The sequence below is a fragment of the Pan troglodytes genome, chromosome 3 (genome assembly GCF_028858775.2).
Source record: "Pan troglodytes isolate AG18354 chromosome 3, NHGRI_mPanTro3-v2.0_pri, whole genome shotgun sequence".
Lineage (NCBI taxonomy): Eukaryota > Metazoa > Chordata > Mammalia > Primates > Hominidae > Pan > Pan troglodytes.
In genome coordinates, this window is record NC_072401.2 from 184,550,393 (window position 1) to 184,578,194 (window position 27,802).

The 27,802-nt window shown below is 45.9% G+C and overlaps 1 protein-coding gene across 6 annotated transcripts; it reads right to left on the reverse strand.

Moving 5' to 3' along the window:
- Positions 1-307: 307 nt before the first annotated feature.
- DCTD (dCMP deaminase) lies at positions 308-27,802 on the reverse strand. 6 transcript variants are annotated; one of them, XM_063810012.1, is made up of 7 exons: positions 26,828-27,376; positions 26,604-26,699; positions 25,663-25,777; positions 25,125-25,260; positions 4,710-4,826; positions 3,252-3,348; positions 308-1,687 (listed from the first exon to the last, which is right to left on the reverse strand). In XM_063810012.1, exons 3-7 carry the CDS (start codon positions 25,768-25,770, stop codon positions 1,609-1,611), a joined length of 537 nt encoding a protein of 178 aa, XP_063666082.1. In that variant the 5' UTR covers positions 25,771-25,777; positions 26,604-26,699; positions 26,828-27,376; the 3' UTR covers positions 308-1,608. The 6 variants fall into 6 exon arrangements, with proteins under 6 accessions (XP_063666082.1, XP_063666083.1, XP_016808038.1 ...); XM_063810013.1 differs by having other exon boundaries at positions 26,475-26,699; positions 26,828-27,012; XM_016952549.3 differs by lacking the exons at positions 26,604-26,699; positions 26,828-27,376 and adding an exon at positions 27,448-27,802.

Sequence of the window (27,802 nt, forward strand, 5' to 3'; positions counted from 1 at the left end):
AGGACTGAAGCCTTCCGGGAGGACAGAGGCCTGGGCCCTACCAGATAGATGGCCACACCTGGGACCAGGGGCAGGGTACACAGGAGAGAGGGTAGGGCTAGCGGCTGCCTTCGCATTTTACATAAATCTGATCCATAAAGCAGCCCCAGACATCAACCCTGGGGAACGCACACAGCTTGGGCATCTCAAATTATTCTTTGAGCATTAAAACATATGTAATATGCTTCGGAGACAATACAGAAAGGACAGGAGCAGAAAATTAAGCATATAATTATAATAAAATAAAAATGTACATGCTTTGGTAGGGTAGATTTTAATAAGATTTTAATAATATTGGTAAGGAGCCAAATTACAGAATACCCTAGAATGTGGAATACAAAATCTCAGAGACAAAATAAAAACTCATGAAAATATAAGAGCACTTTAAAAAGGTAATAATCTTTAGGATAAAGAAAGCCTTTTCTCAACACAGGTACTGAGCATGTTTAATAAAAATTAAATGAGATTAAAGAGAAGGGGCACAGCCACACGCTCCCCGCCCCGCGGTGATTAGGAAGGTGATGTTTGTGTAGGTGAAAGCATGGAGCCAGGGCACAGAAGAGCTCCGAACACCAACAGTGCTGCAGTAAGCTGTCTCCACGTGGGTGGAATTTCTCACAATCCACTCACGGGATAGGAATTAATTTTCTCTCCAGTTGCAGAGGGGCCTTGTACATGAACCTCGTTGGCATGCGGAGGAGGGGCAACACATCCGTGTTGGGGACCCCTCCCATCCACAGCCCCAGCTGCCACCACGGCAGGGCATGGGCTTTGGGGGCAACAAGGAGAGACAGGCTGTCTCCTCTAGGAACAACTCATTATTCAGCTAAACGAAATGGAAGAGCTCCATGTGACCAACAAACCCAAATTGAGCCAAAACAACAGGCGTCCCCACCCCCCAGAGGGATAATGTGCCACCACCCTGTGTGCAGTGGGAGAGCAGGAATGGAGGAAATAGCGATATTCCTGGTTCAGTTACACTCCTCGTCTGTCAGGACAGATGTGCCACCCTATCTCGGATTCCGGGAGGGTGGCTGGGGGTTTCCCTCAACTCTGCAGCAAATACTTCAATGTTACTGTCATTTGAGGCCTAATTTTCTTCCAAGGGCACTATATGCCATGCTTCACTTGGGCCAGATGTTCAGATCAGTGTGTCTGCTCGTCCCCATTAAGAACACAACCACAATTATTTGTTTGTCCTTCCAGCACATGTAGCAGTGAAGAGAGGCTGCCGGATCACAGCGGATGACAGACAGCTGATGCTCCTCTGAAGAGCCACCAGCATCCCAGCCAGCCAGGACACAGGAAGGGGAGGCACCCTCGTTCTAGCCCTGTGCACCAGGCCACCACAGGCTCCCCTATTTTAAACCCTAAATCAATAGTTCAAACACATGTAGATTCCATGTGACAAGAGAGACAGTAAGGAAGATTTGAGGCTTTATATTCTTTAGATGCCTACTTTTGCCATACTGGCTAGTAAGAAATTATGTGTAACTTCAAGATGAAAGGCATTAGCAACCTCTTAGAAGACGATAATCCCAATCTTCTGGAGATTGAATGAGATGTAACTCACTGAAGCTTTTGACTCGGTCTGCTGTTAATTGAATCAAAGTCAATGACAATCTTGCTGCACTTCGGTATGAATTTCCTAAAAATAAAAACAAAATACAATTATTATCTGGTGAGTAGTGAAAGCAATTTGTTTACTTTGGCTTAACTCATATTTTCTGTGCAGAGAAAAATATGTCCTGGGATTCACTTGCTATTTTCTCTCTATAGGAGCCAATTATAGTGCACCATACCAAGAGAAACACAGAGCAGAAAAGACTAAGACAAAAAAAGATGCATGGGGTGGTGTGGTTTGTATGTTTTCAGCTCTCTGAGTTCACGAATTATTGGGGAGTCAAAGGATTTCTAACAAGTCAGCTGCACAACATGATATCCGATTACTAGTTTTCCCATCAGATTTATCTTATTTTCTAGAAAAATTTCTGCAGCCAACTTGGAGTCTCTCTAATGCAAAAAAATAGTAAATTTTCTTTTGCCGCTTATATATAGCAAAAAACGACTACCTTTAGTGAGGAGTAATTTTTCAAATTACATTCTAAAAATGCAAACATAAACCAACTTTTTTTTTTTTTTTTTGCTCATTAACTTTTCACTCGTTCCTCATTTCTTCTACAACAATTAAAAAGAAAACATTTGGGAACAAAACAAATTCTTTTAAGAATCACTGAACAAGAGAGTACACAAATAATTTGAATTTAAAGTCTCAGAAGGCACCACGGTTGAGTTCATGAGATACACTGAGCTGTATCCCTAATGACCAGCACAAGGGGCCAGGGCACGTCACCTATGACCATGGTCCCACTGCTGCTGAACGCCAACACCATGAAGCGCTGGAAAACTTTACAGTCCCAAAGGAATTTTCTGCCATGAATTAAAGGTAGTTGAATTTACTTGCAAGTAAAATGTAGCTCACAACCATTTCTTAGCAAAGATAATCATAAAAATCTGTAAGACTTCAAATCTCAATGCAAAATGTTGCTGTAAAAAGAATCCCCAGGTGGCTCACACCTGTAATCCCAGCACTTTGGGAGGCTGAGGCAGGCAGCTCATGAGGTCAACAGATCGAGATCATCCTGGCCAACATGGTGAAACCCCGTCTCTACTGAAAGTACAAAAAAATTAGCTGGGTGTGGCAGGGGAGGCTGAGGCAGGAGAACTGCTTGAACCTGAGAAGTGGAGGTTGCAGTGAGCCAGGATCGCACCACTGCACTCTAGCCTGGTGACAGAGCGAGACTCCGTCTCAAAAAAAAAAGAGAATCCCCAATGTTTCAATCTGGCAGGCTACTTTCATCCTAAATTTTCTATGCCAAAGGTGTTACATTTGCAAAATTCACCAAGGTTTGGCGTTCCTATTATAAAACTTGTGAATGTTTAAACTTCTCACTACTTGAATAATTAGTCTAATTACCCCGGAAAGTTACTGAAATTAAAGTACAATCATTAAACAAATGGTCTTCAGATTTTCCTGTCACTGCTCTTAAATATCTACGCCTATAACAGTCTTTAAATTCTTATGCCCTTGCATTTCTAAAGACACCTCCAAGTGTGGAAGTCAGGCATCACAAGGAGGAGACAAGGTCAAATACATCTCTTCATCAGCCTTCGCCCTACCCCGTCCCCCCGCCCGCGTTCTCCCCGCTTACCGGAATGTCACCCCAGCCATATTAAACAGGAGCCTCGCAGCAGTTGCCTCGTCACTATCATGGTATTTATCAGACATGAAAATCACTTCTTTTATACCTGTAAGGTAACAATGGGAGCTCCCTTAGTGTACGCACATACAGATGCTGCAAAAGACAGGCGGAAGCAGCTGGAGCACTTTTAGCGTCTATGATTAATGACCTTTTCTGAGTGTGCTTGCAGACAGTGTCCAGTCACTGAAATACATATCTGCTGCTTTCTAATACAGCAGAGGGTGGATTCTATCTAATCTTCCCTCCAGTCTTTATGGATTTTTTTTTTTAAACAAATGCAAAGGCAAAACATGTCAAGTAGTCAAGCCTTGATCCGATTAACCAATTTCCCTTACTACAGGTAATCAAGGCAGTATTCACAAGGTAGCTTCTCTTACTAGTGGGAGGACTAATGGAGGGAGTGGGGGCTGCTGGCAAATTCAGAGGTGGGCACCACTGTGCTTCCCAGCATGGCTTTGCAGACCACTTCAAACCAGCTCTACAGAGGGCAGATCTGTTTTCTTGTTCTGATCTCAGCAGGCAGCGCTAACTCGGGAGCCGGGAATCCCAAGGGCCCCGCACTGAAGGCCGCTGCTCCATCAGCCTCTGAAGGGAGAGGAGGCTGCAGTGTGGGGCCCAGACTGCTCGGCCCACAGGCCTGCCACCGCCTCCACACCTGAGCACCGCGAGGAGAGCTTCCCAGGAATGGTGACGGCGACAGCCAGGGAGCCCACGCGACTCCTCAGTACCAGCAGACCGCTTCTGCTCTGAGATCCACGGGGCTGTGATAAACGGCCCCTTTAAACCACACATTTGGCTAAACATGATAAGTCTTTAAATCTCCAGCCGAGAGTTTTATGGAGACAAAGTGTAGCTGAATCTTAGATGTGACAGTTTGAAAAAGGTGAAATATTCAGAATACAATGGTGTAGATTTATGGGAACCGTAAAATAAGAAAAACTGAAGGTAGTGCCATTTGGGTCTTATGACATTTATATGCCAAGGTATGTTGAGATCCTCAAATATCTACCATGTATTAGATACAAATTAAAATTTCATATACAGACTCCCAGCTGACCTTGTTTCTGACAGAAGTTCATTTCTTCCCTCCCCCAAATCTATGCACAATATGTCAGAGAACAGTAAATTGACAGTAATTGTATGCAATGCCTGTGTTGTTTTTTGGCAGCTTGCAGTTTAAGAAGTTGCAAACTAAATTAAAAACATGCTAAGAATCACAGAGGATGCAATTAGTCTTAGAATACCTGGCACCATTCAAAAACAAAACACGGGAAATATCTTGCAAAGCTGATAGTGCAATTAATTTAGATCTAAACAATAGCAATTTAAGATCAAACACATCAGCAATGAGCTACTGACGAGCAGGCAGCAATGCAAATGTGACAAATGGAAAGACCCGGTTCCTACCTGCCTGGATGATGAGCTTAGCGCATTCATTACAAGGGAACAAGGCAACATACATACTACAGCCTTTCACATCGGTCGAATTTTTGTTCATGATGGCATTCAGCTCGGCATGGCACACTGTGGGTTGAAAGGGAAAGAAAGAAAAACTTTGGTTGCAGCTCATGAAGAATTTACTAAGTGTTAACACATTCCATTCCCCCCTCTGAAATAACATATAACAGACTCAAGTAAAAACATTGATTAGAAATGGCAAGTCCTAAGAATACCAAATGAGGCCCACGTGGTCTGGCTGGTTGCTGATGAGCAGTGAGGCCTGAAGGCACCTAGAGCGGCCAGGACGGCCGAGGTCAAGTGCCTTCCCCACCCTAAGCGCAGCTCCACTTCACGGCTCCACAAGACCCTGGGGCATGAAAGTGCCCACCTGAGCTGGCTCATTGGTGTGCTGACACGCACACATGGGGAAGTTCACCGTGGCCGTTAAGAGGGCTAGGGGATTTTAAGAGCAAGAGAATCAACAAGTGACGAAGCCGAGCGTGTCCATCCTGAGGGATCTGCTTTACCACATCGTGCTCAGCCCACGTACACACAAGGAAAAACGCCAGCAGCCAGACTGGGTCTCGTTCTGTTGCCCAGAGTGCAGCGGCATGATCATATCTCACTGCAGCCTCGAACTCCTGGGCTCAAGCGATCCTCCCAACTCAGCCTTCCAAGTAGCTGGGAGTACAGACGTGCCACCAAGCCCAGCTAATTTTTTGTATCTTTTGTAGAGATGGAGTCTCACTATGTTGCCCAGGCTGGTCTTGAAATCCTGGCCGTAAGTGATCTTCCCATCTTGGCCTCCCAAAGCTGTGGGATTACAGGTGTGGGCCACCATGCCCAGCCCAGTCTGTCTTTTATAAGAAAAACATTCATCCACTTAAATGGCAATGACTAGTTGAGCTCTTGATAGACCAGTGCATTCCACCCATGATCCTGGGTCACATCCGGACCTGCCTGAGTTCAGAGTCAAGGGGATCCCCTTCCTCCCTCTCTCGAACCTGGCAAAGCCAACACACACCCCAGGTCCAGTTTGCCTAGATGCTCCCACTCCCTAATCCACAGGCGACATCCTCCTTGAGGGGGAATGAGTGGTGCCCACAGCACACACCTGGGTTTGACTCCCTCATCCTGCCCAGGAGGTTTCTGGATGGCCGTCTTGTATCGTTACTGAATTTTCCTGGGTGTGTTATCTAAAACTCTATTATAAATCCTAACAGCCGTGACTTGCAAACCTCTCTGATATCAGAACACCCTTAGGCGCTTCCAAAATACAGAGATCTGTGCCCTGTGCCTGCAGAGTGTGATGGCCTGGGCTGTGGCTTGGGCTTGAATTTGTAAGCAATTCCCCGGGTGATTCCAACGTGCAGACAAGTTCCGGAAGCACTGCCTTCTGGCTCCCCTGGTATTCCCAGCACATGCTATGCACACAAGTGCTAAAATAAATATTTGTCAAACGAGTTAATGAATGACATCCGGCCATGGCCCACATCACACAAGCCACCTAGAATATAAATATGGGAATCTTCAAGGTCTCCCCTACCCTCTCCAGCCTGCCAACCTTCTACACGTAACACTTTCAGGAGTTCTGAGGCCTTAAATGAGCAGTGGCCTAAACTTATGGCGCTCATACATTTCAGTCCCGACTCACTTGCTTCATCGATGATCATTTACTGAGCACCTACTCTGGGTCAGAGAGATGAAGTCCTGGCCACTCTCCTCAGCCACCCTCTCGTGTTCGGGTGCAGCTGCAGCTACCTCTGTGTGCCTGGGTCCCCCAGCAGCAATGCAATGTTGCAGGCATAAGGCTGACCAAAAGCTCTCTCAGGAAATGTTAGGAAGTATTCATTTTTGTCTACAAATTCCATGTTTTAGGAGATCTCAGTCCTGCCTAAAACTGAGCAATCTCTCCTGGCATTGCAGGAAAATCAAAAGAGGCAAACAAGCTGTGCTTCACTGACCACAGCCCATCAGAGAATAATCTTCGCTGCCCAGAGTGACCAGAGCCATGCCCCGAGACTTGCAGGTCTCATAAACCCTGACGGCATGGGAGGACAAGGAAAGACAAGAGAAGGGTGCGAGGGCCCGGGCTTGGGAAGGCACAAGGTATGGCCACATGTGCGCTGGCCTTGGAGGGGCTCCCGTGACCCTTTCTCCCCTTGTGACCAGGATGCTCCAGAGCTGGGTTTCACGCTGCTTGGTGTTAAAAACAATTACATGTAATTGTTTCTTTTATTTCCCCCTTGAGGGCAGAGCCCAGCCTAGGTTCTTTGTAACTCCCCCAGAGTCTAATGTGATGCCATGAACATAATGGGTGTTAAATATTTATCGAATGAATAAAGGAGGAAATGCAGATTCCAATTATTGATGGTGACGTTCGGAAGTACTGAAAGTCCTCTTAAATTCAAATATCAGAAATATGCTCTCCCATCTAATAAATACTTTTGGATGGTGCTGGTATTAATATTCAGAACTGCAGAGCATCTGCATCTGTTATGAAACACTATGATAGCGTCCTCTAAGAACTGTCACGCTCACTGCAATGAGCTTCCTCTACTTCATCCCAGGCAGTTTGGGGCAAAATTTAACAGTATAGGTCTGGATTCATTAGTGAAAATTACCATATGAAACAGATTCTCCTGGGCAGCATCTGACATCCCTGTGTACAGAGGGCGATTTATAGAAATAATGCACAGCATTATAAACAGACTTCCTTTCTTTTAACCAAAAAATCACAAGATGAAGAATGTAAAGCTTCTTGTTAAAAAATATATATATCTGAATATTAATATTAAAAATAAATATTAAATATATATCATATCTGAATATTAATACCAGCACCATCAAAAAGTATTTATTAGATGGGAGAGCATATTTCTGATATTTGAATTTAAGAGGACTTTCAGTACTTCCCAACATCACCATGAATAATTGGAATCTGCATTTCCTCCTTTATTCATTTGATAAATATTTAGCACCCACATATATATATATTTACATATATATAAAGCTACTGGGCAATATGAACAGTAGTGTGTCGGGTACACATGAGACTCTAAAAGGAACAATCCAAAATCCCACATATGCAAAAGTGGACACTGACAAACAGGAAACTCAAGTGTTCAGTGGAGGGTGTAAGATCAACCCCACCCTGGTCTCTCTTGCTGGTTCCCGCACCCTTCCCCAGACCCCCTCAGCCCTGTCTTATGATCACAGGCTTGCCCGACCCGCACCTGCGGGGCTGAGGAGAGAAGCCCCAACCCAGAGGAGCACCTGAGGCCGCAACCCAGCCCTGCCCCCTTCGTAACTCCCAGCTGCCGCCTGTTGTGGTCCTGAAATCCAGCTTCACCTTTGTGGCTGACACTCGTCTATCAGCTCCAGGATCTCCATAGCCCTGAAACTCTGACCCTCGCTGTCCCCCAGGCCGCCCTGTACCTCCTTTTGGGCCTGTCCTGAGGAGACAGGACTCAGCCAGGCCTCAGCCCCCAGACTGTCCTCAGAGAGGAAACTAGGGAAACTAACTTGATGACTTCCTCCAATTTATTTAAAGCAGGTGGGTCAGAGTAAAGTTTGGGGATTCATTTACTTGTGTCGACTGGCCATCGACACTGATCAAATAACAGGCACCTGCCAAATCCACTTCAGGCCACAAAGAGCACTCGATGACTGCCTGGCCTGTGACGAGCTCATGCCTGCCCTGGCTGGCCAGACCACCACAGGCCAAGCATCCTCCCCTCTGTACTCTCCACCTCTGCCAGCGAGTGTGGACAAAGAGCTTTGCAACAAGGGCAGCACGAGGGCTCAAGGTCCAATTTGCTGCTTGGAAGCTGGATGACCTTCGACAGGGTGGCTGAGCGCTCTTGTAATTTGCAGGAGTGACAGTGGATCTGAGAAAGTGCATTTCCAGCTAACTAAATAAAAGCAATTTAAAAAATACCAAGTACATCTGATGTCTTTGCTTTTTTCCTAAGGTTTCCAGTTTCATTCCTCAATCCTCCAGAACAGGTGACTTTCTCTAAAACAAGCTTTCCCTATCAAAACACGGCCTCCTCTCCCCAGGCAAACACAAGGCCGTGCTCCCAGCCCCTTCCTCCCTCCATCTCTGAGCGCTCCCGCTTCTCTCTGCTCGTTTTTCTTCTCCTGTAAACATGCATACTTAGTCCTTAGTCTAGAGCGGTCATCTTGTCAGCCTTTTAGGATTCTTTTTTTCCTCCTTTCAAGATGAAATCATCCTATCTACAATTGTTACTATAATTTATTTTTAAAATAATTGTCTTCTGACTTTGTAAGGCATACATAATCCCCAGTTTTCTCTAAAATAATGTTTTTCAAACTGCAGGTCATGAAATCAGTTCAATGAGTTACACCAGCTTTTTCTTCGGTTTTAATGAAATAGGTAAGAAGGGAAGGATAGAGATCAGAATGGATCCCGCATACAAGGTTAAATACTATTCCTAAAAATTATGTTTCAGGTGTCAACTGTGTTTGCTGGGTCACCACATATCTGCCAATTTCCATGGTGTAGACATTTTTTCACACAGCCAATCTCCCACTCCCAACATGACGTGTACTTGGGAAGCAATGCGCGCAGTTGGCTCTGATGACCTGATGAGAGCCAGCTCCACAGGCCACAGGAGGGTCTCGTCATCATGAAAACCCAAGGTCTCTTCTGGCCTGGAACCTTTTGATTCACCTGCTCTCTTTGGACTCCTCTCTATTCTAAAACCTCTCAGGACCACCATACACTTGTGTTCTCTTTCTGCTTTACTTTTCTGTAGGTCCTTTTATTTTTCCTGCCTTTGTGGGCACTTCCCAAGGTAAAATATTGGTCTTTGATTTTTCTCCCATAGTCACTGCCCTTTTTTTTCTTTTTTTTTTTTTTTTTAGATGGAGTTTTGCTCTTGTTGTCCAGGCTGGAGTGCAATGACGGGATCTTGGCTCACTGCAACCTCTGCCTACCAGTTTCAAGCAATGATTCTCCTGCCTCAGCCTCCCGAGTAGCTGGGATTACAGGCACCCGTCACCATGCCCAGCTAATTCTTCTATTTTTAGTAGAGACAGAGTTTCGCTATGTTGGCCAGGCTGGTCTGGAACTCCTGACCTCAGGTGATCCACCTGCCTCGGCCTCCAAAAGTGCTGGGATTACAGGCATGAGCCACCGCACCCGGCCAGTCACTGACCTTAAGAATCCATCTGTTCATAGATTCTCAGATGCCAGATCCATCTGTAAAACCTGAAATCTGGTGTCTAGCCATAACTGCCCATCTTCTCCCCAGGCCTTTTCTTTTGGGTGGTCTGGGGCTTCCATGTACCTTTCCTCTATGGGTTAAATATCTCTTATCCAAAATGCTTAGGAGCAGAATTGTTTCAGATTTCAGATTTTAAAATGTTTGCATTATACTTACCAGGTGAGCATCCCAAATCCAAACATTTGAAATCCGGAGTGCTCCATGAGCATTTCCTTCAAGTGTCATGCTGGTGTGCAAAAGGTTTCAGATTTTGGGCCAGGTGCAGTACTTCATGCCTGTAATCCCAGCACTTTGGGAGGCCAAGTGGGGGAGATTGTTTGAGCTCAAGAGTTCAAGAACAGCTTAGGCAACATAGTGACAGCTCATCTCTACTGAAAATAAAAAAACTTAGCCAGGTATGGTGGCGTGCACCTGTAGTCCTAGCTACTTGGGAGGCTGAGGTGGGAGGACTGCTTGAGCCCAGGAGGTCAAGGCTGCAGTGAGCTGTGATTGCACCACTGTACTCCAGTCTGGGCAACAGAGCAAGACCCCATCTCAGAAAAAAAAAAAAAGTTTCAGATTTTGATTTTTGGATTTGGCATGCTCAACCTGTACAATAAACATTCCACAGATATTTGACAGCAATAAACGAAGGAATAAATTTACCTTTCCCTAGAGTGCACATTTTTGTTGAATTGCCTGGATGAACTGCAGCAAGAGCTACAACTAACCAAAACTAACCAAGAAGTAATTGTTAGTTTTTATATTCGTAGTAGGAATAAGGATCAAGTATTTCAAAGATACACTGTCTAGGAAGTATTCATAAGTTAGTCTAAATTGTAAAAAAAAAAAGAAAAAAAGATAAAATGTTCAACCTAGAATTACACATCTACAGCTAAGCAATAAGCAAAATAAATCTGCAAACAGTACATATATATTTGATAAGCACAAAGAGTGACACACAACCCTCCAGTTATTCCCAACCTTGTTTAAAAGGAAAAGAATCAAATGCTGAAAATATCAGATTAATGCTTAGAAGGCCTTGATTGCCAGAAGAGACTTTCTGTTTCAGGTAATTATAAGACAATTCATATGCTTTGGTTTTTTTTTTTTTCTTTTCTTTTCTATTACTAACTGTCAGAATTCAGAACTGCATTAACCTCGGACCATGGAGAAGAGACTGTATAATTAGAAAACTGTATTTTTCAAATTCTCTCTTACTAGGGCTTGATTAATCCTTACTGTCTCACGTAGGCGGTTCTCTAGAAGTTTGACAAATTAACAGGATATATTCCATCCCTGGTTAGATTTAAGAGTTCAGCGTTTTATAGATTTGACTTTCACCTCATCTGATATAAGACTGATACAATATCTATTTTAGACAGTAGTATTATAAGGTTACTCAGATAGGTTTGTTTAAAAACCCTAAATAATGCTGAACAAATTCTAATTGCTGCCTAAATAATTTAGCAGTGATAGTGTTATTCTACCCTCAACTGATCTTCATCTGCTATGGAGACGTGACAGGAACTACTGGGGCCTGAGAAAATTTGGAGTCAGGAAAATGAAGGTTCTGATCTAGTTCTGAACTCTAGTTCTAGTTCTGAACTCTCCAGGTTGCTTAAAAATCCCTCATTTTTAGTGACACAGGAGTTTCCTTAAAGAAAACGATGTCCTTAGACCTGAGGGTTGTTCTGCCAAAGCTGACCTGAACAGGTGGCAGCCTGGTGTGGTGGCTCCCGCTAGGACCAGGGTCAGAAGGCCAGGCATGGAGTGCCTGCTGCCACTGAGAACAGACCTGCAACGCCTTCTGCCGCCACCCCAGGCTGAGCCGTTCAGAGCACGGACAGTTCTGTTCACTGACAAGACAAGGGTCAGGACTCGAGCTAAGAAGAGTCTGCTCATGGCCTTCTGGAATGAAAAGGTGGGAAGCATCACCCTCTATTATTTCTACTGGGTTCCCACCCTGCAATTAACAAGTGACATGAAATGGCATACCCAAGTTCAAGGTTGACCTGTGCATTAAAAAAAAAAAAAACTCAGTAATTTACAGGATTTTCTACTTCCATTCTGATGACAAAGCTTTTTGTCATTTCTTCCTGAAGTTAGGGCCTGAGTGTTTTTACTTCTGGGGTCCTATAGTTATCAGAGTTGCTAAACCTGGACATGTTGTCTCTGGGAGCACCTGCACCCCTGCCCCGGCCCCCACTGCCCACAGATGCCTGATGGAAACTTCCGCTGAGGGATGGGGTACACACTTACTCCTCTAACTGATCCATTTATGGAACTGCTTCACAGCTTCTGGAACTAAAATGGAATTTCAACTACTTGTTTCTTAATTATTGAAAGATATCCTGACAGGGCCTCATATGTCACTGCCAGCCTCCGGAGTACCTATCCTGCACGTCAATAATTTAACAACAGAATAGCCGCGACAATGAAGCCCCCCCAACCCCCACCAAGTACACTCTCCCAAAAGCTTATGAAGTGTTCCCAATTATGGCTTCCCCAAAATCTAAAGCAAAGATTTCTAGAATTTGGTCCCAAATAATGTCACCTCTCTATCTTATCTCTCCTGCATGAAGTTCCTATTAGTAAAGCAGCAATCTGGCTCATTATCAAGGTTTTCAAATGATTTGAAATAAAGGTGGAACTGGGGAAGGGAGCACCATATAGAAATCAACAGATATCACTTCTCTAAGATAGTTCCACCAGACAAGCCCCTCTTGCTCCCCGCCCCTCTCCTGGCTAAGGCCCTGTCTTCCTCCTGCCAGCCTGCTGGACTGCTCCAAAGCCTATGTCCCTCTAAGCCTGCTCAGACAGAGCCCTGTCCCCCACCCAGGGGAGCAGCCCTTAGTAACAGGACTGGAGCAAGAAAATAAAACAGTTTAAAACTTTCGCAGTTCCCCAGGTATGTTCTGGTAAGTTCTGGTTGCAAACTGGCCTGCACTGGGTGGAGAGCTAACGGGGCTGGGTGTGGGCTGCGGGATGGAGGCGGGTCTGGTCCCTGCAGAGCTCACACCAGCTGGGCTGCGATGCCCCAGCATGGAAATCAGCAGCGGCCCGAGTGCAAGCTAAAGCAACACAGTAGGACTGCTGAAGGAGTGCTCAGAAAATCCAGAAAACGGGGGTTCTAGGCACTGCTCCCAAGTGCAAGGGGAACTGAATCTTCAAGTAACATTGTTTCTGTAGAAAAATGTATGTGGATTACAAATGTTTTTTCAGAACAAAGGGATTTAAATCCTAGGATGTGCCTACACAAAGGTAATACCCTGTTCAAGTTCCAGCCTCTCTCAGCTACGAATAGGAATAACGACACCCGCCCCTTCCCATCTCACAGGGTCACACGAACAGCAAGTGAGGGACACAGTAGGAAAATGCTGTGTGAACTCCAAAGAACTCTGCAAATGGGGACTTTGTCACCAGTACTCAGAACGGGACCTGTTTCCTGAGAAAGACACTGGCTGGCAGGAACCAGGTCTTCCTGATCAGAGACAAGTGACAGCGCTTCTGCCTCCCCGATCACGCTGCACCCGACAGCCTACCTGTCCTTGGCATCCAGACACTCCTGCCCCCAGCCCAGCCCCAGGCAGAGTGTGGCCTTTCTACTCAGAAGATAAAGTAACTGAGCCCTCCCGCCATGGAGGGACACATGATTCCACCTGATAGGCACGACAGTGTAAGTCTGTGTGTGAAAATAAAGACGAGAAACGGGGGTGATGTGGAGAAACCCGCCGCATGCCTGGAAAATGTGTGGGCTCTGTTCTGTTTCCACCCTGTGCCCAGAGAGGAGGGCTCTGCTAGAAGAAAATGACAGCGCAAAGGAATTCTGCCAAGGTCTGGGGAGAAAGTGGTGGGTCGCTCATGTAAAAGGCAGCCCATCCTGCAGGCTCTGAGGGAAGGAGGCTCCACACCCAGGGTGCCCATCCGCCTGCCCACAGCCCAGGGCCCTGAAAGCTGAGGCAAGAACTTCCGTCTCCGCTCCTGCAACAATGCACTCAGGGGTCTTGGAGACCCCTGGTTCTGCCTGTCTTCTCTGCTTCCTCCCTACCATGTCCTCACACACTGTCCCCAACCTACCAGTCAAGCATCTTTTTCAGCCTCAGCCTCCGGACCTAAGAAATAGAGAGAAAAGTCCCTCTCCAAGAACGGTTAGAAAGACTAACATCTGTCAAGAGCACAGCACAGACAAGCTACTTGCTACATGTGAGTGCTTCCCATCCTCTCCCACGTGTGCCCACCTGAGACCAGCCTGTCCTGGCCTGCCCAATCCAGCCTGCCTGCGAGAATACCCATTTCTTTTTCCCTCTCTCCCACTCTGCTCCCCATCCCTGCCCCCTTCCTCAATGCCTCTTGCTAAAGCTGCGGATGACAACTCACGGCACCCAGGGGAGCCACTTAGCCCCAATGGTAGTGCTCGGGGCTAAAGAGATTTCTGACTGTGGTAAGGCCATTATTGGTAATAAAGCCCCCAGAACTCTAATTACACTGCCTCCCTATGGGCTAAGGGCACACAATCAGGTCAGGAGGAGGAGGATGTGGAAATAGCTGTACTGCATCCACGGTAGGCCATGCCAACTCCCTTCCCACTGTTCATGTGAAATGCACACGTGATGCCTAAAATGCGTGACAATAGCACCAAGAGAAACAGAGCGCTAATCAGCGCTGATAGTCCTGTGATGGAGCTTAAAAGCCTCCTTTGTGTGTTAATAGCGTTTAGAGGGGAACCGGGCCTGAGCACTGGGCACTGGAAGAGGAGCTGGGATGTGTGTTCTAATTAATTCCAGCTCTCCCTGGCCTGCCTCAGGCAGCGCACTGATCCTGGGTCTGCAGGTGGAAAATGGGAAGCAACCGCCCAACTCGAGATTCTCAGATAAGATGTGAGCTCCTGACACTGCCCTACATTCCTAGGACATTCTTCTCCCACCCCACACAATCAGCTCTTCTCTTCTCCCGGCGTCCAAGCTCCAACTCCCAGCTCTCTCAACCGATGGCCCTGCTTCCTCCACCGGAATGCTGCAACTGATCACACTCTGCCTTTCCCTCCGGGACCCTGTGCCTGCTGTCCTCCCACCTCCCCTCTCAGTCCTTCCTCTTATTATCAACCAGGGTGTCTGAGAGACCGATCCTCACAGCCTTGAGCACCTTGCCTCTGTTCCAGAAATCTCTATCTCACTCTCTCTGTCTTGGACTATTCCCATCAGCAAACAAATGTCTGCTGCAGAAAAGCAAAAACCAAAGCCAAAACCAGATTCTCCTATCCTACAAACAATGCAATCCTTTCCCGTGGCCTTATCTCCATTCCAGCCACCACCCCACTTCTCTGCTCTCTTCTCAGCCACACATCCCAAAGCCCGATCTAAATAAAGCTGTCCCCATTGTCTCACCCTCTGTTCTCCTTCAAGTGGCTCCAATGTGGCTTCCAACCCTATTGCTCTGCTGAAACTGTACTTGGCTGAAACTGTAGTTGGCAATATCACCTCTGACCTCCACGTTGCTGAACCCCATGAACACTTTTAATCTTAGGCCTCTTGGCAGCCTCCGATACAGCTGACAAGCCCTCCTTCTTTTTTTTTTTTTTTTTTTTTTTTTTTTAGACAAAGTCTCACTCTGTTGCCAGGCTGGAGTGCAATGGCGCGATCTCGGCTCACTGCAACCTCCGCCTCCCAGGTTCAAGCAATTCTCCTGCCTCAGCCTCCCAAGTAGCTGGGACTACAGGCACGCAGCAACACGCCCAGCTAATTTTTGTATTTTTAGTAGAGACGGGGTTTCACCATGTTGGCCAGGATGGTCTCGATCTCTTGACCTCATGATCCCCCCGCCTCGGCCTCCCAAAATGAGGCCTTCTTTCTTAAAACACTGCTCTGTGTGCTCCTTCTCACGGGCCCTTCTTTCTCCAACCACCTTAAGCGCTGGAGCCCTCAGGGCTCAGCCACAGCTACTCCTACTGCCTCTGCACATGCTGCCTTCATCAGCCACCCAGGTCGCTGGCATTGACATACCTGTACTGATACAGCCAGCCGGGACTAATCCCCAACTCATACACCCACCTGACCACCCAACCCTTTGCAGGGAGTGCTCATGGGCACCTCAGCCTTCAGGTGTCTAAATCTTCCTTGATCATCCCAAAATCTTGCTTCTCCTCCTCAGCATGCCCGTCTAGCTACTGCAACCAGAACCATTTGGGGGGAGTCAATCTACCTCTTCCACCCTTTATCACGCCATCTTCCTGATGCTGCCCCTAAAATACACCCCGTCTCCAGCCAAGCCTCTCCAGCCCCAGCACCCACCCCCTCCAAGGCCCTCGCATCGTACACCGCGTCACCTCCTGGCTGGCGAGTCGCTGTTTCCACTCTTGCCCCAGAACAATCCAGTTCATACACACAACCTGTCCTAGTTTGTTTGGGCTGCTCTAACAAATATCATAAATGTGTAGCTTCTAAACATCAGAAATGTATTTCTCACAGCTCTGGAGGCTGGGATGTCCAAGATCAAGGGGCTGGCAGATTCGGGGTCTGGTCCCTATCTCATTAAAAAAGAAAAAAAAAGTGACTGCCTCAGAAAGGAATATTCAATCATATCTGTTTGTTTCATTAATGTCTACCTCCTCCATAATTAGTCTGCAAACTCTTCAAAAACAGAGACCCTCCCATGGTATTCTGTTGACCTCTGCAGAGTGCCCGGCATGTAAAACACATAATAAATGCCCTAGAAGTGTCTGCTGAATGAACAAATGACTACATGTGATGGTGTCTGAAAAACTCCAACGCATTATAAAATAGAGTTACGATTTTAAAAAGAAAGAAAGATGACTCCAGAGATCATCCCCATCACCAGCAGACAACTGAAACTGGTAAGAGAACAGGTGACTCGTTAGTACTTATTTTAATTCCTAAAAAGTGATAACTCACATGGAGAAGGAAAAACGACAGAAGAATTCTGCTTCCCTTTATTCACCTAAACTCAAAATTAATGGCATTTTGAACAAAGTCTTTTAATTGCAGAATTAAAAAATTCATGCTCAGTTATCATATTCAATATTTTAAATTTACTATGGCATCTATCATTTCAAAGAAGCACAGAGAAAATTTACACCTCCACTAATTGGTTGGCACCGACCCTTCAGACAGCATCAGCAAGGGGAGCGCCCATTCCCTTGCATTGCAACTCTCTTGCCTTCACCAGTATCCTGCATTTATCACAGGGATTTCCCAATGTCAAGCAAGTATCTCTGTTTGAATAAATATTGTCATGCTGACTTGTTCTCTAAAGAATTTCTAAAGTCCCTTCTTTCTATTTGGTCTTAACCTCTTGTCTCTTTCAAAGAGTTTTCAGCATGTCCCACGTAATCATACATTTTCTTTCACTTAGACATAGGATCTTTTTCTTAATTTTTTTGAGACAGGGTCTCTCACTCTGTCGTCCGGGATGGAGTTCAGTGGTGCAATCTTGGCTCACTGCTGCCTTGGCCTCCCGAGCTCAAGCAATCCTCCCACCTCAGCTTCCCTGGAGTAGCTGGGGCTACAGCTGCACGCCACAACACCCAGCTAATTTTTGTATTTTCTGTAGAGACGGGATTTCGCCATGTTGCCCAGGCTGGTCTTGAACTCTTGAACTCGAACGATCCACCTGCCTCGGCTTCCCAACATGCTGGGATTACAGGCGTGCACTCCATACTCAGCTAGGATCTTTTTCTTTATTGCTGTTATCCAACCTTTTCTCATCCAATGTCTTTTAATCTGCATGTCTGTGGAGTAACCTACAGTCTGACTGTCCCCTCCTATTCATGCATCCTATCTCCATATGGTCTATATTCATCTTAGAACTGCGCCAGACTTTAATCGTTAGAGGAGGGAGGGAAAGGCGCCTGTTTCTATTAATTTATCCATATGTACACATGCACATTCTCCCTGTGGCATTGCCTCCAACAGCTTTTTACAGCTCTGATTTGACCGAGAACGTTTTCAGAACTCCGTAAGCTGAGAAAAAGATACTAATCTAATGCCATCAAAGCTATAATACTTATATTTTTTCTTGGAATAAGAGAACTAGAAGAATCTTCAGTGATAATTTACTTCATAGAGATACTGAGAAATAAATGTCAGGTGATGCCTCTAACAACCCCACAGTCACTGGGCATGAACATACCAAACCTGGAACCCTTGGCTCCTTACGGCAGCTCCAGGATTCTTTCGTGTGAATATGGCAATTGTTGTTTTAAGCACTATGGGGCTTTACTTCGCTAATGTGTATATTACAGACATGCATATCCCTATCCAGATAAAGAAAAGTCTTCAGAAAGTAAAAGTAAAAAGCAATACAAACATTTGCAAAAATCTCTAAGAACTAGGTTTTATTGTGTATTTCTGGGAGCAAACAATATATTCATATTCTACTTTAATATAGCTAGTATTAACAAAGCTTCTGAAGGGAGATTCCGGATGAAAAAAACTCAAAATACAATAAAGCTTTAGTCATTTCAGCCAATTGCAGAGAAGATCAGTCAAAATCAGCACAACTGACATAGAACAGATCACCAGAATCAAGACTATGAGAGTAATCATTCTCAGGTAACCACACTGAACAGCAATCCCTGTGTTTCTAAGCAAAGACTTAGCAAAGTTAAAGAAATAAAGAAGTGGCAGGGCACAGTGACTCAAGCCTGTAATCCCAGCACTTTGGGAGGCCAAGGCTGGTGGATCACCTGAGGTCAGGAGTTTGAGACCAGCCTGGCCAACATGGTGAAACCCCATCTCTACTAAAAATACAAAAATTAGCCCGGCGTGGTGGCACGTGCCTGTAATCACACAGCTACTCCGAGGCTGAAGCAGGAGAATCACTTGAAACCTGGAGGTGGAGGCTGCAGTGAGCCAAGATTGTGCCACTGCATTCCAGCCTGGGTGACAGAGCGAGACTCTGTCTCAAAAAAAAAAAGAAGAAGAAGAAGAAGAAATAAAGAAGGAATATCCATTTGCATTCAGATCATTAATGTGCTCAAATACTTAACATAGCTGTTTTCTAAATTAGTTTGCATGTGCCCCTGACATTTTATCAAGGCTACTAATTTTTCAACAAACCTTTTATCTTGAGAGATTATAGTACAAAGATAAACTTCAGCCCACTTCTGGGAACCTTGGAACCACTACTTTAGATTAAGTTTTATTTCAAACTTCTACGAGGTGAACTGACTCAAAAATCACTTTTTATAGAAAGGAGACAGATATGTGTATTTTCATGGGTAGGTCCAATCCCCAAACATTTCAGCTTTTCCTAACATGTGTGCTCTTCAAAACAAGGAGTTATTTTGTTACTATATGTCTTTCGTAGATATTCATAATGAAATAGTAAACTCTAGCACTTTAAAAATAATTAACTCTGTAACTATAAAAATACATAAATATCAAAATAAATTATATTAAAATATCATTATTTATTCCTTTCTGAAAACTGTTTATAAACAATTATATCTTAAAGTAAAACATGCTTACATGGAGCTGGTTGATTTTAGTGGGTGGGAGAAGACTCATATATACATTGGTGTGTTCCTCTGTTTATCTAAAACCCCACACGATCACAGCTGAGTTTGCCCCTTGATTCGTAAAAATAATCTACTTAATTTCTTTTCTATGCAGTTGTTCAAAGGTTTTCCATTGATTATAACAGTAGTTTTGTACAAAAGTCCCTAATTAGACCTGCTGTCGGGCCACAACTAGTAGATGGCCAGGCAGGGGAGGAGCGGCAGGAAGCCATAAGTGAAATTAAATTCTGCAGGAAAAGAAACAGCAAGTTATCAAATTCATGCGCTGACTAACAAAACCAGAGGACATTCAATTTCAGGACGGAAAGAACAAATTTGATCTTAATTACTAAGAAGCTCTTACAAGTTGTGAGGAAGTCATATCTTAAGAAGGATCAGCCTCCTAACTTCTTGATAAATTAGTTTCTCAACACTAACCTTTCAGATGCCAAAGAACTATATCACGTGCATGGCAGTCAGGAAAATGTCAGTGTTCAAGGGGGTAAAGTAAATGGCTAGGAAATCACAAAAGTGACATCTATGCATGCTTAACAATATGCTAAGTCTGAAAAATAAAGATGAAATTTAAACAGAGAATTTAAAGAGGCACTGCCCCACACTGGCAAAGGTGTTTAAGAGGCTCTGCTGAACTCTTTCGCCTTAATTAATTCCAGGTTTTTCAGCATTTTCCTTCCCAGCATTACATCCTTTTTAGAGTATCCCTGTAGACATAGGAACTGACTCGGGTAAGAGCCCCACTTCTACCCAGCGCACTCAGAGTGAGGCCATCCCCGACTCTTGGGGACACTGAGATGCTACGGTTCCCTCCCTGGTGCAGTGAGATGCAGCAGGCCAAGCAACCCTGGCTCTCTGGTCCATTGGGTGGGATAGGAGGCCAAGCACAGAGGCACTCACCAAAACCCAGAGCCCTTTGCCAGCAGAAATCAGCAAGGCCACAAGGGCTGGGCAGCTGGATACATGTGGCAAGCATTACTAAAAATTCCCTTAAGTTTAACAACAGGAACAAGTTAATTCTCCAACTCTCTAATTTGTAAACTATATCATCAAAATTGGTTGTGAAAACCCAAGGAAAGAGTGATATCTGAATCACCAAGAGTATTTTACCGCATTTGATAACACTGGTATTTTGATTAAATGTGCTTCACTATAATGAATTCCACAAAGAAAAAGGAATGAAAAATGTCAACTGAATACTTCATCACGGGTTTAGCAACCCACCCCCTCATGAAAATAAAAATCTTCCCAAGTTTTTTAATCTTGTAAATTAGATAAATCTGCTGCTTCCTCTTTTTTAATTGTCATTCATCTGAAAAGATTCTTAGTATAATAACATTGCCTTCTTCCTGCCACTTAATGTTACTGACATCATATTATCTTTTGGATTTTTCAGGAAAAGGATGGAATAAAAAGCTTCTTTAGCAGAGGGAAGTTTCATTTTCCACATTAATACTACATTATAATAAAATAGTTTTATGAAGTTTTGATCCCAAGACTGGAAGAACAAAAACACCCTTTAAAAATAACTCTCTAGAGACACAGCCCAGGAAAAGCTCCATCTTCCTATTATGTTACAAGTAGTGTGTGCTTCCCTCCTCCCCACAAGGCATCAATCAGGACTAATGACTTCCGACTTACGGAATTAATAAAGCAGGATTAAGCTGTATGTTATTTGGTAAACTCAAATTTACACAGTTCTCAAGCTCCCTGTCACAGTCCCTTGGGGCTGCTATAACAAAGTCCCACAGACTGGGTGGCTGAGAAACAATGGACATTTATTTCTCATGGTTCTGGAGGCTGGAAGTCAGGACACCAGCATGGTTAGATTCTGGCAAGGTCTCCTTTCAGGGTTGCAGATAGCCATCTTCTCCTCCTATCCTTGCACATGGAAAAAGAGTAACTGAGCTCTCTGGGGTCCCTTTTAGAAGGGCACTAATCCCATTCAGGAGAGCTCCACCCTCATGGCCTAATTACGTCCCCCCAGGCCCCACCTCCAAATATCAGCGCATTGGAATTAGGGTTTCAACATGTGAATTTGGGGGGAGACACATTCAGTCCACTCCCCTTTGAAGAAATGTTACAGTGAGCCATGCACGTGGCTTTCTGCATGATGCCAGACACAGGCCACCCCTCCCCAAGCTCCTGATCTCTGAGGAGTTATTTTATGGGAGCCTCAGTCTGATCAACTGCGAAAAAAAATGAGACAATGATTGGCATTTCAGTACAGCTGAATTCATGTGCCCCACAGGAGAGACACAGGGAGGTAGCAGGAAGAGCACTGACCTTGAAATTAGGAGATGTCACCCTGCATGTGTGACATTATAGAAGTTACTTACAAGAAAGGAGGAGGCTTAGATCCTGTGGGCATAGAACCCTGAGACACTACTAAGGTATTGCAAGGGGTCCAAGCATATCCACAACTGGATAAATCCCATGTCCAGGACATACATAAACTTTTCCCAAACATACATAAATGCTATCCAATTAATAAAGTTCAGATTAACAAAAAATGTTACTGATACGAAGTAGTTTTTGTCATTGTGGAGTTTCTTACTCAAACGATACTAAGAATTTAGCATTATGCAGGGGTCCTGGAAGTTTTTCAGCATTTAAAAGAGGGTCCTGTACATTCAAAAGAGTTAAAAATCATTGTCCAGAACTCGAGATAATCTCTAAAGCTCCTTTACAGGGATTAACCTATGAATTTACCCTTCCTGCTACAGCAGCTCAGTCACCATTAATGTAGATGAGGAAAGAATGGGTTGAGCTATCCAACTCCAGGCAGTATCCCCTTATTTTTTAAATTAATTTTGAAAATCTTAAAACGAAAGCAAATAAAAAAAAAAAAAAGACTTTGCATTTGAGTCAATTATCAGCAAACATTTCTGTGACATCCCAGGCAATCCAAACATTTACTTCTCTGTGGCCTGAAAAACCTTGAGAAGACAACAAGTGTACAGTTTATACACAGTCATCGTCATTTAGACTTCAAGCCCATCTTTACCGTATTATGGCGGTAGTAATACTAAATGCCTTTTAGAGACCATTTAATACCTTCTACAACTTTTATGGTACCTCAAATTACAAGCTTACTCTCGTGAAAGAAAATTGTCGACATTCTAACACAGCTACATATAAATGAATAATTGATAAGTAAGGGCAAAGAGCTTTGAAAACCTAGAGGTATCATATGGATAATAAAAAATAATGCAGACAGACAACCAGTGCCCAGGAGCTCAGGAGCTATTCAATAAAAAACAATCGGTGAAGTTGGACAAATACCTATGCAGGTTTTTTTAAAAATTCCTTCTAGAAAGGGGCTCTGAAAGGTACTCTCCTCAATTTGGACAAAAGGCAGTGTCTCATAACCAACAAAATCAGCTACACGGGAAGTCAGGAGAGCTGGTAAGTCTGGGGTGTGGGGCAGGTGCTGCAAATGCACTGCATGGCCCTTGGCTTCTAGGTCACTGCTTACAGATCTGCTGGGGGCTCTGGGTGACTGAAGAAGGCACAGGCCCCATTGGGAGGCCCACTCAGTGCTCACCCAGGACCCCTCTGCACTGTCCAACCATGGGTATCTTTTGCACCAGCTTGAGTATGACGGACCGCCATCCCCCCAGAATTCCTCCATATCAAAGTCCAGCCCCAGGGCCAATATTTCACTGCCCAGACTCGGTGACATACTGACTGTGGCCGTCACACAGTTCAATGCAGATCTTTAACATATCGACCCTCCACTTTCACCATTTTTATAGGGGACTTTGAACCGCACTGTGAAAAATTATCTTTGCATGGACTTAAAAACAACTAATTACTTCCCTTCTTTCTTACCATCAAAAGCTTACAGAATCAAAATCAGGATGACAGTTTCTGAGTCCGCGCATTTTTCTAATTAGTCATCCACTACCACCAGCTCTGAAGCTGTGCTGAGAGGACAGTCTTACCCTCCCCCAACTCCGATCCTCTCTTCCCACTCTGACGAGGGAGGGGTGAGGTTAAATCGAGGATCTGAGGACTCGGTCCCCTTCATCCCTAAACTACTTTTCACACCCTGGAAACCCAGACTGCTTTGCAGTCCTCAGTTCCTCCTCTCCCTCCAGGTACCTCTTTCCTTTTTCTTTCAAACATGGAGAAGTTGCCCCTAGGCAATTTAGAAAGAAATTTATGGGGCTTATTTAACATGATTGAGGTCCAGGAACATTAGTAAAAATATATAAATTAGACTAAATGTTGACTTGGATTCTTCATGAGAAAAACCCAGAGGAAAACCTACCAGGAGAGTCAACAAAGAAGAAAGGTCGTACATCACGCCTTGGCCTGAAGGCACAATCTTTCCCATTTGGATGGCCTTACTCTCCCTTCACTTCCAACAGTGCCAGTCTGTTCATTCTCAGACATAAAATACAGGGCCTAACCTTACAAAAATCAGCAACCTGCATACCCAGCATGATTTGCCTCTTTTCCAGCATTGGTTGCATATTCTCCAAGGAATGCAAGGAAAAGTAAAGCTGTGGCTGGACCCTCCCAGGCAATCTCTGAAGGAATTTTCCCTGGGGCTCAGACAGGCAACAAACTCTAAGAAGCAGCCTTCCCTAATTTCAAGGTGAAAATCCAGAGACAGTCAAGCCAAAGGTTTACAGTTCTACACTTCTAGCTTTTTCTTTTTCTTTTCTTTGTTTTTGTTTTGTTTTTTGTTTGTTTGTTTTTGTTTTGTTTTTTGAGACAGAGTCTTGCTCTGTCGCCCAGGCTGGAGTGCAGTGGCGCAGTCTTGGCTCACTACAACCTCCACCTCCTGAGTTCAAGCGATTCTCCTTCCTCAGCCTCCCGAGTAGCTGGGATTACAGGCACCTGCCACCACGCGCAGCTAATTTTTGTATTTTTAGTAGAGATGGGGTTTCACCATGTTGGCTAGGCTGGTCTCAAACTCCTGACCTCAGGTGATTTGCCCGTCTCCACCTCCCAAAGTGTTGGGATTACAGGCGTGAGCCATCGTGCCCAGCCTCACTTCTGGCTTTTGGTCTGACCACAGCCTACTGTGAAATTGCAGCATCCCCTGTAACTGGAGGCAGCAACTGGATCCTCCATCTCCTGATGTCTAGTTCACAGTTTGATTCCTGCTTGCCAGCAATGAGCTTGAGCCAGATGTTCTCATCAGGCACATGGGCTGAATGAAGCCTGCTTCTCATCAGACCAAAGCCCGAGCCAGCCCCTGGTTAGCCGACCCTGCTTCCAAGTAGTAAAAAAGGGAACTCGCAGAGACACCATGCACATCCCTCAGCTATCTCTGCAAGGGGCTGTGACCCTCTGCAGAGACGCCGACTATCAGTGCTCTGGTGTGGTGCAGGCCAGCAGGTTGCCAGTGAAGCCTGCCAGGCTCAGCACAGGCAGCAGAGCCCCGGATCTCAGGGCCAGCCTATGTGGCCACTACCATGCTTCTCTCCGTGGCTCTCTTTGGAACTTAAGAGACAAGGCCAGGAAATTGGGGTAGTTCAGTAGGATATTTTTCTTTCCAGTTGTTGATGACAAAAGGGAGATGATGCCTTCTGACCAACTTTCTTAATTAGGCACTCACCAGGCTATGTCACTAAGCAGAATGGGACATAAAACTTGCCCTACCGTACGGGTATTTGGTGTCCAGCTTATTCTCTGCTGTCCTTCTCCAAGGCAATACGTCATCACTGCACCCATTTGGCATCCCATTGTACCCAATCCCGACAATCTTGTTTTCTGAATTCACGATGCAGGCGCCGACCTAGAAGGAAACATGCCCAAAGGCTTGGTGCCTGCAACTGGCTGGTCTGCCGCTGGGGAAGCAGGGAATAAAACCAGGGGGACTGCAGAACTCAAAACAGATGCACAGCTGCTGCAGGTGCTGAGAGCTGTCGGTCTCCTTGCCTGGTTTTTTGTGGCAGCGCCCACAAGCCAAGGAAAGTGCACCCCCAGTCCCAGAAGGGGCACAAGAGGCAGTTAACAATGGCATGTGACAATTTTCTGTCTCACAGGAAGAACTAAGCTTGTAGAAACGCAGCACAAAAGGCAGACGGACCCTGCACTTTTAAGTTGACAGGCATCCACTGAGTCTCCCCTTTCTGCTCATGTGCAGTAATCTCTTTGCCTGTGAGTATCTAAGCATTCTCCTGTGAAATTCATTTACCTGGGAATTTGGATCTTTGCTTCTCTGTGCTGATAAGAAGGCCACAGCCATAAAATACTCTGGCCATTCCAAATAGTCATCCCGTTTCTTGCAGGAAACTTCACTCATGTTGGGTCTAGAAGAAAAACATGACAAAACAGAAGTTGAGAGAAGCATTTTAGTAAGTCTGTTTTCCAGTTCAACCCAACCACACTGAACTTTTAAATCTCTAAACATGGGCAACTTCAGCTACATTTATCAATCAGAAATCACAGCACATGGGCCCTAAACAGTCTCTGGTCTTAAGTAAAAACTTAAGAAATTTCCTATTTCAGAAGTTTGAATTTGAAACCTATAGCTTCACGTTCCCAAATATTTCATCTATTTGCTGCTTTCTCATAGGATTTTTTATGCCAGCCTACAAATTGTTCTGTCCTTTACAAAGCGGAGTCAGCACAGGAGGAGGGTGGAAAAAAGAAATATTTATTGATCATCTATAGATTCCAGACATTGTTAAAGTTTATACACATCATGTCACTCAAGCCTTACTCCTAGCTAAGGTAGACAGTGCCATCCCATCTTACACAGACTCAGAGAACTTAAGTAACTTAACCTAAACCACACAGGATTATTATCCATGCCAGACGGATTCAAAGAAAACATCTGAGGCCTTCCCAACTCTGATATTAACCAGATAATTTTTCCCTTCCCTTTCTCCTCAATAATCCAGATGGGACAGAAGTTATCAACTCCGAGTAATGAATTACATGAGAAGAAACTATGAAAAACGTCAAGTGCTACTCCTAAAGCAAGGTTTTTGGAACGCAGTTTACCAGGGGCAAGCAGAGACTGTCTACGACAGGGAGAGCCCACGAAGGGGGTCCTAGGACTTCAGGGAGTCGCTTTCAAAAGGAATGAAACAAGGGCAAGGAAGGAAGACAACACAAAAACGGGGTGGGTACCACGGAGAAATCTTGAGAAAGGCGAGGAATGTGGTCTAAAGGAAGGCAAGCATCTCCCAAAACTTCTGCTTCAGGCTCCACACTTTATTTAGGCATCTGAGGATGCAGTGGAGAGTGGGTGCTGGGAACCATGGTCACCCACTGATTACGCTGCCCCACATCTGAGAGGCCTGGCAACCCCCCTAACAGGAAAAGACAGGTGCTGAATCAGCCTTGTTTCCCACCTGGCTTTAGGGCCAGCATCCAGCATCGCTGTGGGGTGCTGGAGAAGTACCTACTAAATAGGAGGGAGGGGGAGCCATGGGGGGCGAGGGAAGAGCAGGAGAGGGAAGGGTCCTGTTAATCCCCTGGGCGCCTTCTCCTGGTGTGGCTGAACGCCCACTAGAGCCCTGTGAGGACTGAGGCCCAGCTGTAGAAACAGAGGGAACTGGAGCTCGAATACAACGATTCAGGAAGACACATCCGGTCACCGTCCCAGGCACACCCCACGCCGCTCGCAACCCCGTCAGCTCTGATCTAAGGCCTACACCCGGCATTCCCAACCCACACACGGGCGCAGGAAGGGATGTGGCGTTCAGACGCCCAGCACCACCTCCCGGGGCACTCCAAGGGGCCCGGCCTCGCACAGGCCGCGGCGCCCGCCGAGAAATCGACCCTGGAGTGACTGCGGGGACCCCGAGCGCTCCCACCCCGCCCGCATTCTCCGATCTAAAGGCTGAGCGCGGCCGAGGCGCCCCCAGCGTCCGCGGCCCCGGCCCAGGCCCCCGCCCGGCAGCCAGCGCCCCGCGCCACGCGCTCGGGACGGTGCCACGCGGCGGTGGCTAGGGGCGCGCGGGCCGCGTACCCGCACGGCTGGCCCCCGCCCACCATCCGGTGCCGGCTCCGCGCGCAGGCCGGTGCTCGTCCCCGCCGCCGCCGCGCTCAGGGAAGGAAGTCGGGAGAGGAGGCGGGGCCGCCGCGGGGCCGGAAGGGGGCAGCGGCCCGGGCGCCGCGCGTTCGCAGGACGGCGGCTGGCCCCGGGGGCCCGAAGCCCTGAGGGGAGGGTGGGAGGGAGAGGGGGAGGGAGGGAGGGAGAGGGGGAGGGACGGCGGGGGCGGGTCGCACGCCGCAAAGGCGCTGCTCCGCGTCGCCGTACGCCTCCCGGTCCCCGTGACGCAGCCCGCGGTCCGGCCGGCGGTGTTCAGAGCCCGAGCACAAAC